The sequence below is a fragment of the Ascidiella aspersa genome, chromosome 8, assembly GCF_963924565.1.
Source record: "Ascidiella aspersa chromosome 8, kaAscAspe10.2, whole genome shotgun sequence".
Taxonomy (NCBI): Eukaryota; Metazoa; Chordata; class Ascidiacea; order Phlebobranchia; family Ascidiidae; genus Ascidiella; species Ascidiella aspersa.
The window spans coordinates 2,558,021-2,571,253 of record NC_139454.1 but is presented as its reverse complement, the minus strand read 5'-3'; the positions used below and the strand labels follow the sequence as shown (position 1 = coordinate 2,571,253).

Genomic DNA, 13,233 nt, shown 5'->3' with positions numbered 1-13,233 from the left:
GTTTTACCCATTTTAAATAAACGGATTTTTTCGCTGATTAAGCTAGGCTTGGCGCATACAAAAATAGGTGTTTTTATTTTGTGACGTTTTTCCTAAAAGTTTGGATTCCACCCCGGAATCCTGGATCTTGGCCTGTTCACCAGTAGCGTGTTTATTTTTTGGTCCAAGCAAATCGTAACCCTGCCTGTAAGTAAGGACCAAGTCCCAACCCAGATATGGTCCCTAAGTTGAGTGATATCCCTGTCTATAACAGGGTAAATGGCGTCAAACGCTCGTAGTTAAGGAAACGTTTGGGAATAAAAACAATTTCCAGAGAAGCTATTTGGCGCTGGTTCAGAATCCTACCACATTTTCGTCTTGGGGTTTATACTGCTAACGTTATTTGGATTAGGTTGCGAGTTAGCGTTTGGGTTCGGGTAGGTCAAGCATTTTCTCATATTTATTCTCCCATATTTACCTTTTCCTTGCCATTTTTTAAATTTGACACGTCGTTTCGTTAACAAAAGGTAGTAGGGTTCTAGACAAATTTTTTTAACTAATATTATGCCTGGTAACAACAATTCATGTACGTTTTTTACTTGCTAGCATTGTGACTTAGGCTACCTGCTGCCATCAGAAACACATTACTGGGCTTTGTAAGCTCTGCGCTTCGCGAAAATGGACGGAAGTCTACCGTGCGTGACAAATACAGTCGTGGCATTCAGCTGTGAAACAGTCGCGCAATTTAAGCCCCTGAATCACGAGAGTCTCACACTGCTGTGCTGTGGTTCTCAACCTTTTCTAACTGCCTACCACAAAGTGGATTTTACTTTCGTTGGGAAGCCTATGACCCGATTTCAAAAGAAGCCATTTTGACTTGGCAGACTTAAGTTATTTCACAAATGTCTTGCTCACAACAATTCTCGCTTCTATAGTGATAGCCGCCGATGTTTGATTATATCTATTTAAAGTGACAAAGATGGAATACGCCTTACTTTTTTTTAACCCCGCTTAGCACCTGAAGGCTGTTCACGTACAGCATTGAAAACCTTTACGCATTTCATTAAGGCACAGGTTAAGAACCACTGGTTTAACAGGTCGGAGGGTAAGTAGCTGTAGCGATCCCAATATAGCGCCTATGACCTGTGTACCGCGTTTTTCAACTATAACAAACCTAAACGACTAATTCTTTTCTATTCTTGGATGCTAAAGTGTCCGGCGTAATTAGTACTCCTACAAAAGGCGATAATACTATTTTAAATTAAACATTCGTCTATTTAATACAGCCAATAAACCGCTTGCAATATCAGCTTAAATTAAAGGCAGCTGTAACTAATTACAAGGCATCATACTAGAAAATGAGATCTAACCGGCCGACGTGCTAATATATTTATTAATACTTTTCCAACGATATTTATTAATGCTTTTTTTCACGTGTTATAGATGACTTTAGCCAGAGAAGGCTCCATCGCTTATAGTTTTGAGTACTTTGAATGACTCCACTATTACTGCGAATATGACCGTGTGCTACAGATTAGCCAATGTTAATTAGTTTTTTGTGCGTGGGTTTAATAATGTCGTCATTCCAATAAATCTAACCACATAAAATTACTGCAGTCGGTTTCCAATGGTGCTCGGCGCTCACCTAAATCAATAAAACACGTACTAAAAAGAAGCTCTTCCCTTATTTAATTAATTTTTCCTAAGTTTTGGCTACACATCAAACACATGATTTACTGCGAATGTCGCCCTTCACAAACAATCAAGTCCTGTTTCGTGGCACATCTTGTTCGCATAAGCAGCTTCTTACAGTTGTTTACCTACGCTAACATATGCGACAAAAATTGCTGTGGGCTACACATGTGCCTTTGTGTAATGCTGCCCTATAGTCGTCCTAAATAATTAATAAACGTGCATCACGCTAATCTTTAAGGCGCTGCTGGACTACCTTGTAACAACTCGATTATTTTAGTCGATTAATTCAATGAGTAATTCTAATTCTAATTAAGTTTGAGAACGGCTTCTATGCTCTAATTTTAGTTCTGGTCTAATTCTGGTTTTACCAAAACCTCAACTTTGTCCAACGGCATTTTCAGTTCTCCAGACAATAAAAACAAGTGAATTAGTTCTCGTTGGTCGAAATTACCTGTAGGCGAATTTCAAGCCTAGGCTATAAAGTAAAAGTTATAGGAAAGGCATATTGACCATTCATATTGTCGGGAGAATAAATTGCGATTTAAACTTAATTGATTGCCAATAAATGAAATGTAACTCTAGTTAAACTATATTTTAGTTTCTTGTTTTAAGGAACTAGAATCTAATTTGAGAACCTATAGAATGTTTATTTTTACATTTAACCAAACAAGTTGTCTAAGGACTCCAGCCATAAGAGCAAAATAAGAATAACATCAACGTCAGAAGAAAATACGCAGCCAGTTTCTGGGCCTTGTTTTTATTACATGTCCCGAACACGAGGGAATAAACCTTACATGGCCAGATTCAGGCCTATACAACATTTTACCTAACCCTAAGCCCGACCCTTAAGTACATAACTCACTCCCCTAATAATTTTAACCCTAACCCAATTTCTAACCCCTACCATTACCCCCACTAAACCCAAACAGGGCAAACAATCCGGTGCCAAAACAGCGGCGCCGTATAAATTAGGGCGCAAAACGTCGACACCAAAGCAGCTGATGCCAGACCGACGGCCCTTGATCGTCCCATACCCTACCTACACTTTCAGGCGTTATTTTGGCCATTTAGGCCTTATTTCGATGAATTTAGGACTTATTCCGACCGGTTTATGTCTTATTCAGACGATTTAGATATTTTTCTGTCGTGGGTATTACTGCGAATTTGGCTTTGTTAGGTCGTTGGTCTTAATGCTTCGGCATTACATATTATTTAACTTTATATATTGTTGCTATGTAGGTCCTAATGTATGTTCCAGTTATACAGCTTGTTGTTACTCCAATCTAATTTGGAAACCTACAATGTTTTCATTTTAATTCTGAACTATACAAGTTGTCTAAGTCTGTGCCGCAAGCAGTTTCGCGATCTGCTCCTAAAAAGCATTATTATCTATGGACAGGCGAAACGCGTTAAGTAACAGGTTAGCGAGAGTGATTGCGTTCTTTCATAAATGTGCCACTTAGCACGGCTACACTTATCCCTTCACCCTATTTAAAGGACCGACGTTATATGACATCTGCAGCTGTCGTAACTCGAAAACTGACAAAAGGCTATGCCTAACTAGCAGAATCTTGTTACATTCCTTTTGAGTCTAGTTATCAAACCGATTTCTCTTCACTACAAATCATATGTGCGACTACTGTACAGGCCTTCAGAGCTATAAATCGCGGCCAACTATAGGAAATGAACGCTATTAACGCTAATTAAGGGACAAATTCGTAATACAAGATTGAAAGTGCAAACCGATATAAGAGAAAATATTACATTCCTAGTAGCTTACCTTTGGCCCTGGTCGACACTAAATGTGCTTAGATAACTGTTTTGCCATTTTAATTATTACAATTAAGCCACTTTCTATATAGTTTGCTGTTCGGTTTTTACTTTGTAGGATTTTCGCATTCGGGAATTCTAGTAGTCATCGAATTGATTTTAATATTACACGAAAAAGCCTGTTGCAATGGGATTTACAATTCCTTGCACAACCAATTCTTTATTGATTGAGGCCATTTCCTGTAATTGAGCCTCTATGCAAGAAAAGGTTAATCTCGGGAAACCAGTTGAATTGCGAATACAGGAGAACGGCCAAACGTTGGTTTACTATTTTGCAAATGTTTTTCTTTAGAAATTTTAGATGTTTCTTTCTCTATCTACAACCCAAGCCAATAGAACTTTTAATAGGACAACCCAATAGATTTCAATTATTCCCTACTGCGTAACAAACAAAGTTTGAGCTAAAATCTATTGCTTATAAAATCACAAGCAGCCATTGACTTGACTGAAGTGTTCTAAAATACAAAATGGTCTTGATTTGAGTCTTTTTGACAAAAGACTTGGGTTAAAATATATTTTTTTTAATTATTAAAAGATTTTTTTTAAATTGGGTTGTTTATTCTAGCATTTGCACATAGAACAATTCGCTCGCTTTTTGTTGCGTTTTTGTTGTTTATTAGTTTAGTTTTGCTTATAATTGGGGCGTTTTTTTCAATTTTAATAGTTTAACGCTTTGTTTTTATGACAAAGATTGACTTAAAGTCGACTTAAGTCTTTCAAAATGACTTGTCTGCAACATTGCTAAATGAAATCTGTTTAATTTACACTCGTGATGTAACGTACACAAATATTATATTTTTCGATTTTCTTGACAACCTATTGCATTGCACTTGTTACGATAACTAAAAGTAAAACTCCGACATTTTTTGATAACTTGCTGCTCCCTTATAATGTCAGTATATTTGATATATTAAAATCTTACATAATAGCACAAAAGTTACAATATAAATGATTTACGTCGACACCTTATCTACACCGCTGAACCTTATTAACACTTGAAGGTTCCAATCTAAATAATGCTCCATTTATAGAAACTCAGATAATGCGTCCCACCTTTTATAAGTGACGCTTTGATTTACTTCAGTCAGTTTAACTGAAGATAATACAAGCTCGTATCGAAACGTCTTAATCAAAATGCTGTTGATCTACTCGACCTTTTTGACTTTGACATTATCAAAATGATTAATTTATAAACTATGGCGGCTAACTACAATTGGCTTGTCGGGTTTTTCCGTCTGCCCACGTTATCTCAGGATTTTGTATATTCCCAAAGCTTGGTATATAAGTTGTCTCGTACGGGCTGTGAACAACGGATAACCAGCATCCATACTTTTGTGACCACGCCAGTCACGTAAAACAAAGCTAAGAGCGCTACCATTGTAAAGTTTTGTAGCGCGCAAAGCTTAAGAGCTTAAACATTGTTCAAATGAAATTGAAACGCTTGTATTATGAAGGAAGGCGCAAGTAGTACTGAATGTACAACTGATAGGTTTACCCACTGCTGTTTCTACTAATATCTTTTTTTGATATGATCAAGGAATCTTTTTCAAAGAGAGACCTACATAATTCATATTAATTGATTTAGCATCTAGTTCTAAACATGGAAATCAAGTGGCAACGACAAATTGTATTGAATATCGACAACCTTTCGCACAACCCTGCTTCATAAAGTCAAAGTTGACATGAAAGCAATTAACGAGTCTTTGATTCACATTTGTCCAGTTAGGTTTGTGCCTAGTTAAAAAGGTTTAAAGATACAAAGCTGACAAACAAATGTATTTCGTCGAATCACTAAAATAAAAGTAAAAAGCTTAAAACAATGTTGCGTTCAGCTATATCACGATAAGGTCACAAGGTTTGAAAGCTGTTTTAATGTATTGAAGGTGAACTGATGGTAATTAAAGTATCAACCATGCCTATTTAAATGAACATTCTTTCAGGTTGCCGGTATTTTAAATTTAAACAATGCAGCTGATATTCGAATTATCTTTGAATCACCCATTGTTTTGAAAATGCAAGTGGTTAATTTGGCAGTTGGAATGGCAAAAAGTGGCAAAAGCATTAATACTCAGGTTCTTGCTATTCAAACTTTGACAGCTGTAATTTTAGTCTAAAGTTTTGACTAGCTATACATCGATCGAAAAAAAGCACCTACGAAGTTATAAGGCTCTAGATTAGCTGTTATTTTTATCAATTCTTACCTTGTAATGCATAGCTGCTAAACCATACGTCAATTGGAATAAATTGAGAAATTAAAAATAAAGGTATCGAGACCTTTTAAAGTGAACCACAATTAAATCCAAACCGTGCATATTAGATGCGAAACATTTCTTACAGTTTTGGCGCAGATGATTTACTTCGACATTCTCATAAGCCCTCTAAGACAGATGGAATTACAAAGCAAATCGTATCCTGTTACACACAGTAAATAGTGCCCGCCTAACGTTTTAAAACGCAAAAAGCTGGCCTAAATTGTCCTATGCTGCTTGGGCGTCATTTAGAACGTTATAGGCTTTTTCTATAAGATCTACTGTGTTTAGATAGAATACCGAACGTTCATTACTTCCTGTTAATGTTTAGTAGCGCTGCTTCCTAAATGCTGCATCTGGTTCTACACCTAGCTTTTAACTGGAAACCTGAATCGTTTCCTTATGAACTCATTTAGCTTTTTACGAATCAAACACTTTAGCACCACCTCCCGGTACAGTTTAAATATTTTAAATTCCGCGAGAAGAAAGTGGGAGCAGGATGCTTAATCACCTTCGGTCAGCAATCCATGCAGGTTAAACCTGTTTGCTAAGCTACCAAACTCGAAAAAGATATTTGCAAGACATATAAAGTCTCGTTTCAAGTAAATAATTATTCGTTACTCTGGACAAAGTTTATTTTTCCTTTCGCAAAAAGAACGTTTTCAGAGTTAAAGTGACTGCAAGTACGATTCACAGATTAAAAAAAATTAAAAAAATTAGATTACAAATAAAACAAAGGAGAAAATAGTCAAGATTTGTTTCAGAAATGTGCCACTTTGCGTATTGTAACCAAAACATTTAACCAACTTCAAAAGGTGTTCGTTATACAAATGAGGCAAATGCTAAATTACTAAACTTTTTTTAGTAAAGGCCGGTTAAGGTTCGGTTAGGTAAGACTACTCGAGTATACTCGATTCCAGAGTCCGGCGTGCGCATGCGCAGTAGCAAGTTCGCAACTGATAAGATTGCAAAATGTAAATCTTTAAGATGGAATAATATATAGTTCTTTATAAATATCGTATCGGAATCAAATTACAACCAGTTCAGTAGATTACAGGAATTTTCGTTGTTATTGTGCTTCGATGTTAATTTCACAAAAACATAAATTCCAACCTAACCTAATAGAACCGCGACAGCCGCATTATGGCGGTAGTAAATATTATTGCTTCATAAAATCATCAGGATTTTCGTTTGAGCAATGTTTTAACATGCTAGAAAATTCGTTTTAACATGCTAGAAAAACAAATACAACTAAATAGAGAGCATTTTTCAATTACGTTATAGATGAATGAATTGTATGATACCCGTATGAGTGGATTGCTGTATATGACGGTTACTGTAACGAGTGAAATACAGGACTATTGAGTCAGAGTCGGACTCGGGACTCGAATAAACACTACTCGGGCAAAGCCCCATAAAATTCAAGTCTGTCGCCTTAACCACTCGGCCAAGACAACTATAACAAAAAATAAAATAACCAAAATTTCAAAAACAATAAACATAAAAAAAATTGTCACATTGTAAAATTAAACGAGTATTTGTGTAACGGTAAAATTCAAGAAGCAAGAAACGTCTTCGGGAATGTGAAATCACTTTGTACAGCCTTTTTTAACTTTTTAATCGGTTAAAAGCCAAATCGATTTCCCATTTTCCGAAAACGTGGCTTTAAATTTAAACTTAAAAATTATATTTAGTTAAAGGGTGTTCAAGATTTGAACCTACACTCGGGACTTGGGACCCTGGTTGTTTTAAACCGACTAGGTAGCTCTTTGGCAAATTACACAGAGTTAAGTATTTCATAACCAGCTTGGATGGGTGAATCATTACATGTCGGTTATGTGGACGGGTTAAATACTGCGATGGTGGATCGGACTCAAGACTCAGGTCTCGGACTCTGGTTGTTTTAAACAGACTAAGGTATCCCTTGGCGGTCAAAAGTTTCCCAATAAATTGTGAGGGGGTCAAATTGACCCTAATAAATTTATGGGGGTGAAACAGGCCACGTTAAATTTTAAGGGGGTCAAATGGGCTCCAACAAATGATTTAAAAACACTGCCCCTGTTTAATTCCTCAGGCCGACTGCGCCGGGCTGAAGAAAGGGAAATTCTTTTGGAATGGGCTGGTTATCTAATGCCGGGTAACTTAGGTTAAAAAAAATCTTTCTTCGCATTTCGTTCAACATTTCCCCTACGCTGTTGCCCCCCGGAAACGACCCCCTGCCACGGATAATCTTGTGGACGGTCCAGCGCGGTCTGGGGTCCCAGGGTTCCGACGGTTCCGCCACGCACTTGACTGCTTCATACTGCGGCGTCATGAGCATGGCGTCCGGCATTCCGAGCCGTTTCCGCAAAGTTCCGGTCACCCAAACGTTATCGGCGTCGGCCAAATGCGGAAGTGTCCGCGAAAGCGCGTAAAGCTGCTCCACGAAGTCAAGTCTTATTGTGTAGAAGGCTCCATGGCACGAGGCAGGGTAGTACGGCCACTTGTAACGCTCCAGTGAAACCCGGTAAGGTCCTTGTCTCGTCGGCGTGGCGTTGGTCAGCTTCTTGTAGCCGCAGAGCACCGGCATTTCTGGCCAACTGGATATGGAAAATCATGTTTTTGAGTTGGTTTTGGTGATAGGGGATGTTCTTACATAATACAACAAAAAAAGCCATGTAAAAATACGAATTTTATGTTACTTTGGAGCATCATGGTTAAAGGTTGTAGTAAGACGTAATATACCAAAGCCCAAACAGAAGTAGGTAGCATTTTAAACGTTTCGAATAAATCTTAAGGTAATTTGCTAAGAGGTTGTAGTGACGTTTAAAGAATACCAAAGCCCATACATGAGTAGGTAGCATTTTGAAGTTGCCACTCGCTATGTTGAAAGAGTTATTCGAAACGTTCAAAATGATACCTATCACCGTACACTGACTATCCCGGTTTAGATAGTGTATCCCTCCTTGTTTCCTTCTTTTTAACGTCAGCCTTAGCAGTTTATAAACACTTATAATAATAAGTGCCTTCTAACTATGTTGAAAATGAATAGAAATATTCGAAACGTTCAAAATGCTACCTACTTCTGTATGGGCTTTCAAACTGTTATTACAACACGATTCCGTTGAAATTATTTTACCTTAACAAATCCAACTTTGTATCACATTTACTTGTTTCGCTTAAGCAACGACCTTTTGCATCGGATTCTATACTGTTCCCAATTTCCTTCCGCGGGAACAAGTTTAGTTCCGGGCACAATATGTGGGAAATTTTGTTAGATGGAACGGTATTTTTTTAACCGATTCAATTAACAGTATGCTATTTTTGTTGATTTTATTTGTAAAGTAACCAAATTCAAATAAGGGTAGCAATGTGCAAAGCTTAAGAATAGTCATATATCCGTAAGACAATTAGTTTTAAGTTTTTATTTATGACAAAACGTGACTTGGAAGTAGACTTGGGCAACTTATGACTTTGACTGGGAGTTTTTTACAAAAACCTGACTGGAACTTGAGTTATTTCAAAATGCTTGACTAGGACTTAAGTTATTTTCCAAATCACTTGACTCGAACTTAAATTAAGAAATTATTTAATGAAGACGCCCAAAGACTTAATTCCAAGTCAAGTCATTTTTCCCAAAGATTCTAGAGTCTAAGCAAACGCAATCGAAAACAAACTTAATTTTAACGCTTTATTTCTATGCTTTCTGTCAAAAATCAAAGCAAGTGTATTAGTACGTTTTAACTAAGTTAAATTAAAGTTTCGCCAAACAAATCGGCAAATAACTCAAATGAAAACGACCAAGGGTAATTTTCCTTTAAACGACCAAGTCAAGGTAATTTTCCGAATGCACCTTATCAAGTTTTTGACTTAACTTGACCGTGACTTAACTTTATGGCTCTTATGTTCATGTTGCATTTATGATTGGTTAAAATGTTTCGATTTCCTTTGGTTAAGTTATGGATCCTGCCGGTTCCGACTTCGACTGTTCGTCTAAAGGCCTTTTTATTTAACACTTTTGAAACAAGATAAACTCAATATGCCCAAATAACATTGATAAATGACACCATTTCACACGCAGAAATTGGGTTAAAAAGTAACCAAATTCTACAAGAATTAGTTATTGGAAAAAAACAATTACTTAACTGCTTGTAAGCCAAGACAGTGTTAAAGTCGCTACTACACAGAACGTTGAGGTTTTGACACAATTTTAAATACAATTTAACGTAATCGAGCTACCTGTTGGCGTGCATCTTTTCGTACGAGTATCCCATTGCGTCACGAAGACGTGTGACGTGAACTGTGACGTCATCCGTTCCGGATGAGTAGAGGAATTTGGGTGGCAGATGGTCGGAGGCCCACTGCATACTGGCCAGCACCTTCAGGTAATCTTGTCTGCAAAAAAGCGTTTTAGCTTTGAAGCAATGTCTACCCAACTTAAGGCCAGACCCTTTAATAAACTTGAAAAACGTTCAATTGCCGGTATTGGAACATATCCGTGAAAATTGCTCTTTTTCTATATTATGGTCGCAAAGTTTTTTGCTACAAATATCTCCTGCGTTAATGTGCGTTAGAGTCGTAAGACTTTCAGGCGACGGCGCCACAAACATAGTTGGAACGGTTCAAGCACTTTAATTTTGTATATAAAACGTCGAACTCATGTAAAATGCATCAAACCAAAAATTAGAATCCATGTAAAACATCCGAGACTCTTAATCCGCAGCGGGTCTTGAGTCCTACAACATTTTTATCTGGGGGGTTATTTTGTAACATTATCTGGGTTAGGGTGGATGTTAGCGTTTGGGTTTGGTTGGGTCAAGTATTATTGTGTTTTATTTATTCTCCCATAATTATTTATTTCTTGCAATTTCAATTTTGACAACTATTACTTATCCCGACAAACAAGTTTGAAAATTAACTTTCCATTAATGGCGACAAAAAGTCCGGTTAATCATCCCAAATTTTGCTTAATTATTTAAAAAGCGATGCGCATGAAAATGTTAGAGAAGCGAATGACGTCTAAAAGGCAACCTTCAAAAACCTGGTTGTCGTTTGTTATTGGTGAAATTGTTCACAGTCTATATTGTGCACAGATATTTACTAAAAATCATAGTTTATGAAGACTCAAGAAAATAGTGGGATGACTGTGTAAAAATGGACATGGCCTGGCAAAAATATATTAACCCTTTAACTGCTGAATTATTTTTCTCTAAATCTAAAGTTTTGATCAGCTGATGCTTCATGACTTCTCCTGCAAAAGTCTTAGAAGATAGCCAAAAAGTTTCGCTGGCAAAGTTGTTCCTCTTGAATTTTTCTACAGTTTGGTTGTAAAAAAATTTTGCTGACGTCATCACCAAATCGATGACGTCACGTTTAAATGTATTTTTTATGAAGAAAAAAACAACCGCTGTGTCAAACAAAACAATATTATGAAACTGAAACTTTGCTTCGAACCCTGTCGTGGCGTTTCCGCGGAACTGCAAGATGTCGCCAAAGAGCCGATGCTCCGCCTCCAGCCCCGCACCCTTTTTGGCGTCTTCCGATTGGCCGAGAACGAAAACAGTGGCGAGGGCGATCTCGTTCAATGAGCTTGGTTTTCGGTCGTTCAGCATTTCCCGCAAACGTTGTCTCTGCCTTGTACGGTTGGGAGTTGATTTGATAAAGGCAAACATCGCCCGGTTTCTGTCTGTCAAAACAGTTCCAAGAACGTTAGGAAAATGAACATAAGGCGACGGAATTCACTATTTTCTCGGCTTCGCTGAGCTATACGAGTCCGAAAACAGTTTCAAAAGCTCTTCGAAAAAACAGAGTGCTTCACAATCAGTGGGTCGAGAAGCATTTCTAAATGTTAAAGTTTTGTATTAGGTCGGGAAATTTTTACATTATTATTACGTAACATTTATGCAACAATGCAACAAATAAGTAACCATTAGATGTGTTTATCGCATTTACCATTTCAGTACGTACGCCAGTAGCACATATGCAGGTTTTATGTTACAGTTTCATACATTGTAACTGTATATCTAATTTTAAATTAGTTCATTTTAAATTATTGCCAAACTATTTAGTCACATCTCTTTGTGGGTTGCACAATAAAACTTAAAAAAAATTAAAAAGTGGGGCGCGAACTGAAAAAGGTTGGGAAGCACTGAATGGTATTTAAATGGTTTTCACTTGAATAGTAAAAAAGTATAGTTGGTGGTAATTACTTGGTGCCCCAACCCCTGAATTAGAACCTGGTTATTATTATATTAAGTCAATTCCAGAACTTATTTGCATCAAAATAAAATGTTAAATTTTAAAAATAGGTTAACTTGTTCTATCATGAGCGATTTATTGATTTTTAAACAACAAAATGCGATAAACTATTTCACAAACAGAAATCGGGGTAAAAAGTAATCAAATTTTACAAGAATAATTTATTGAAAAAATACAATTACTTAACCGCATGGATATGATGTATAGCGTCTAGCACCTACTTGAAGAAATATTCCTTATCCATGCCTGGCTTGGTTGCATGAGAAACTCGAACTTCGGCCTTAAATTCAAGTTTTGCGTGATGTGCACCTTTGTAACCTCCCTGGAGCGAGCCGACTTGATTCCCCTGTCGTGCAGTTTTGGATGGCTTGGCGGAAAAGACCTATTCAAGTAAATAGTACATTTCATTGCGTGCCACTTTTTGTAAGAGATGCTAGAATTGCTTCTCAGTAACACGAACTGAAAATTATGAAATTAAGTATGGAAACTAACAAATTAAGGTGATTGATCAATTATCAAGCTACATTACAGATCCGTGCATAGTTACCCAAGCCCAAGTACATTTCAGCCCGTATATTCGTCAGCAAATAACCTTAAAAATCAAGAAATATACGTGACGTTGCCATTTTAACCACGCGCCGAAAGCTATTGGACAGACTTTCACTGACACCAACCAGACTACTGAGAAGTTAAAAGGAACAGGCAAGGATACTTTGGTGAAAGTGTCTCGATACCCAGATTAATGTTTTGATAAAATATCGCAATATTTTGTGTTTGTCACAAGCCTTTTGAAGCAGGTGTTTTCAAATAGGACGTCCAATCGTCGACACCATAAAGGCTAAAAGCAAGAGCGACTGCCTTTGTCGTCCCATACAGCTTCAGGCGCTATTTTCCTACAGTTTTAGGCGTTATTTTGTCAATTTAGGTCATATTTTGATGGATTTAGGTCTTATTTTGACTGGTTGAGGTCTATTCTGTCGTGGTTATTACGGCGTGTATAGCTTTATTATGTCGTTTGTTTTAATGCTATGGTATTGTAGATGATTCTGATTTAAATATTGTTTATTTGTAGGTCTTACTGTGCGTCCCGGTATAAACATGTGACCAGTCTAAGACCAAGTGATTTGTTACTGGTCAACGCAAATCTACCAGTGTGGCATTTGTCTTACTTACAACGCTAGACTTACCGTTGAATGACTGACACCTTTTGAACTTTCGCGGCCTGATAGCAGTAGGAAAACAT

At 37.2% G+C, this 13,233-nt stretch overlaps 1 protein-coding gene across 1 annotated transcript; it reads right to left on the bottom strand.

Annotated features, from left to right (window-relative positions):
• Positions 1-6,506: 6,506 nt before the first annotated feature.
• Positions 6,507-13,233, bottom strand: LOC146134855 (beta-1,4-mannosylglycolipid beta-1,3-N-acetylglucosaminyltransferase brn-like). The gene is made up of 5 exons (XM_083395687.1): positions 13,178-13,233; positions 12,212-12,372; positions 11,187-11,418; positions 9,972-10,127; positions 6,507-8,332 (listed from the first exon to the last, which is right to left on the bottom strand). Exons 1-5 carry the CDS (start codon positions 13,231-13,233, stop codon positions 7,816-7,818), a joined length of 1,122 nt encoding a protein of 373 aa, XP_083251813.1. The 3' UTR covers positions 6,507-7,815.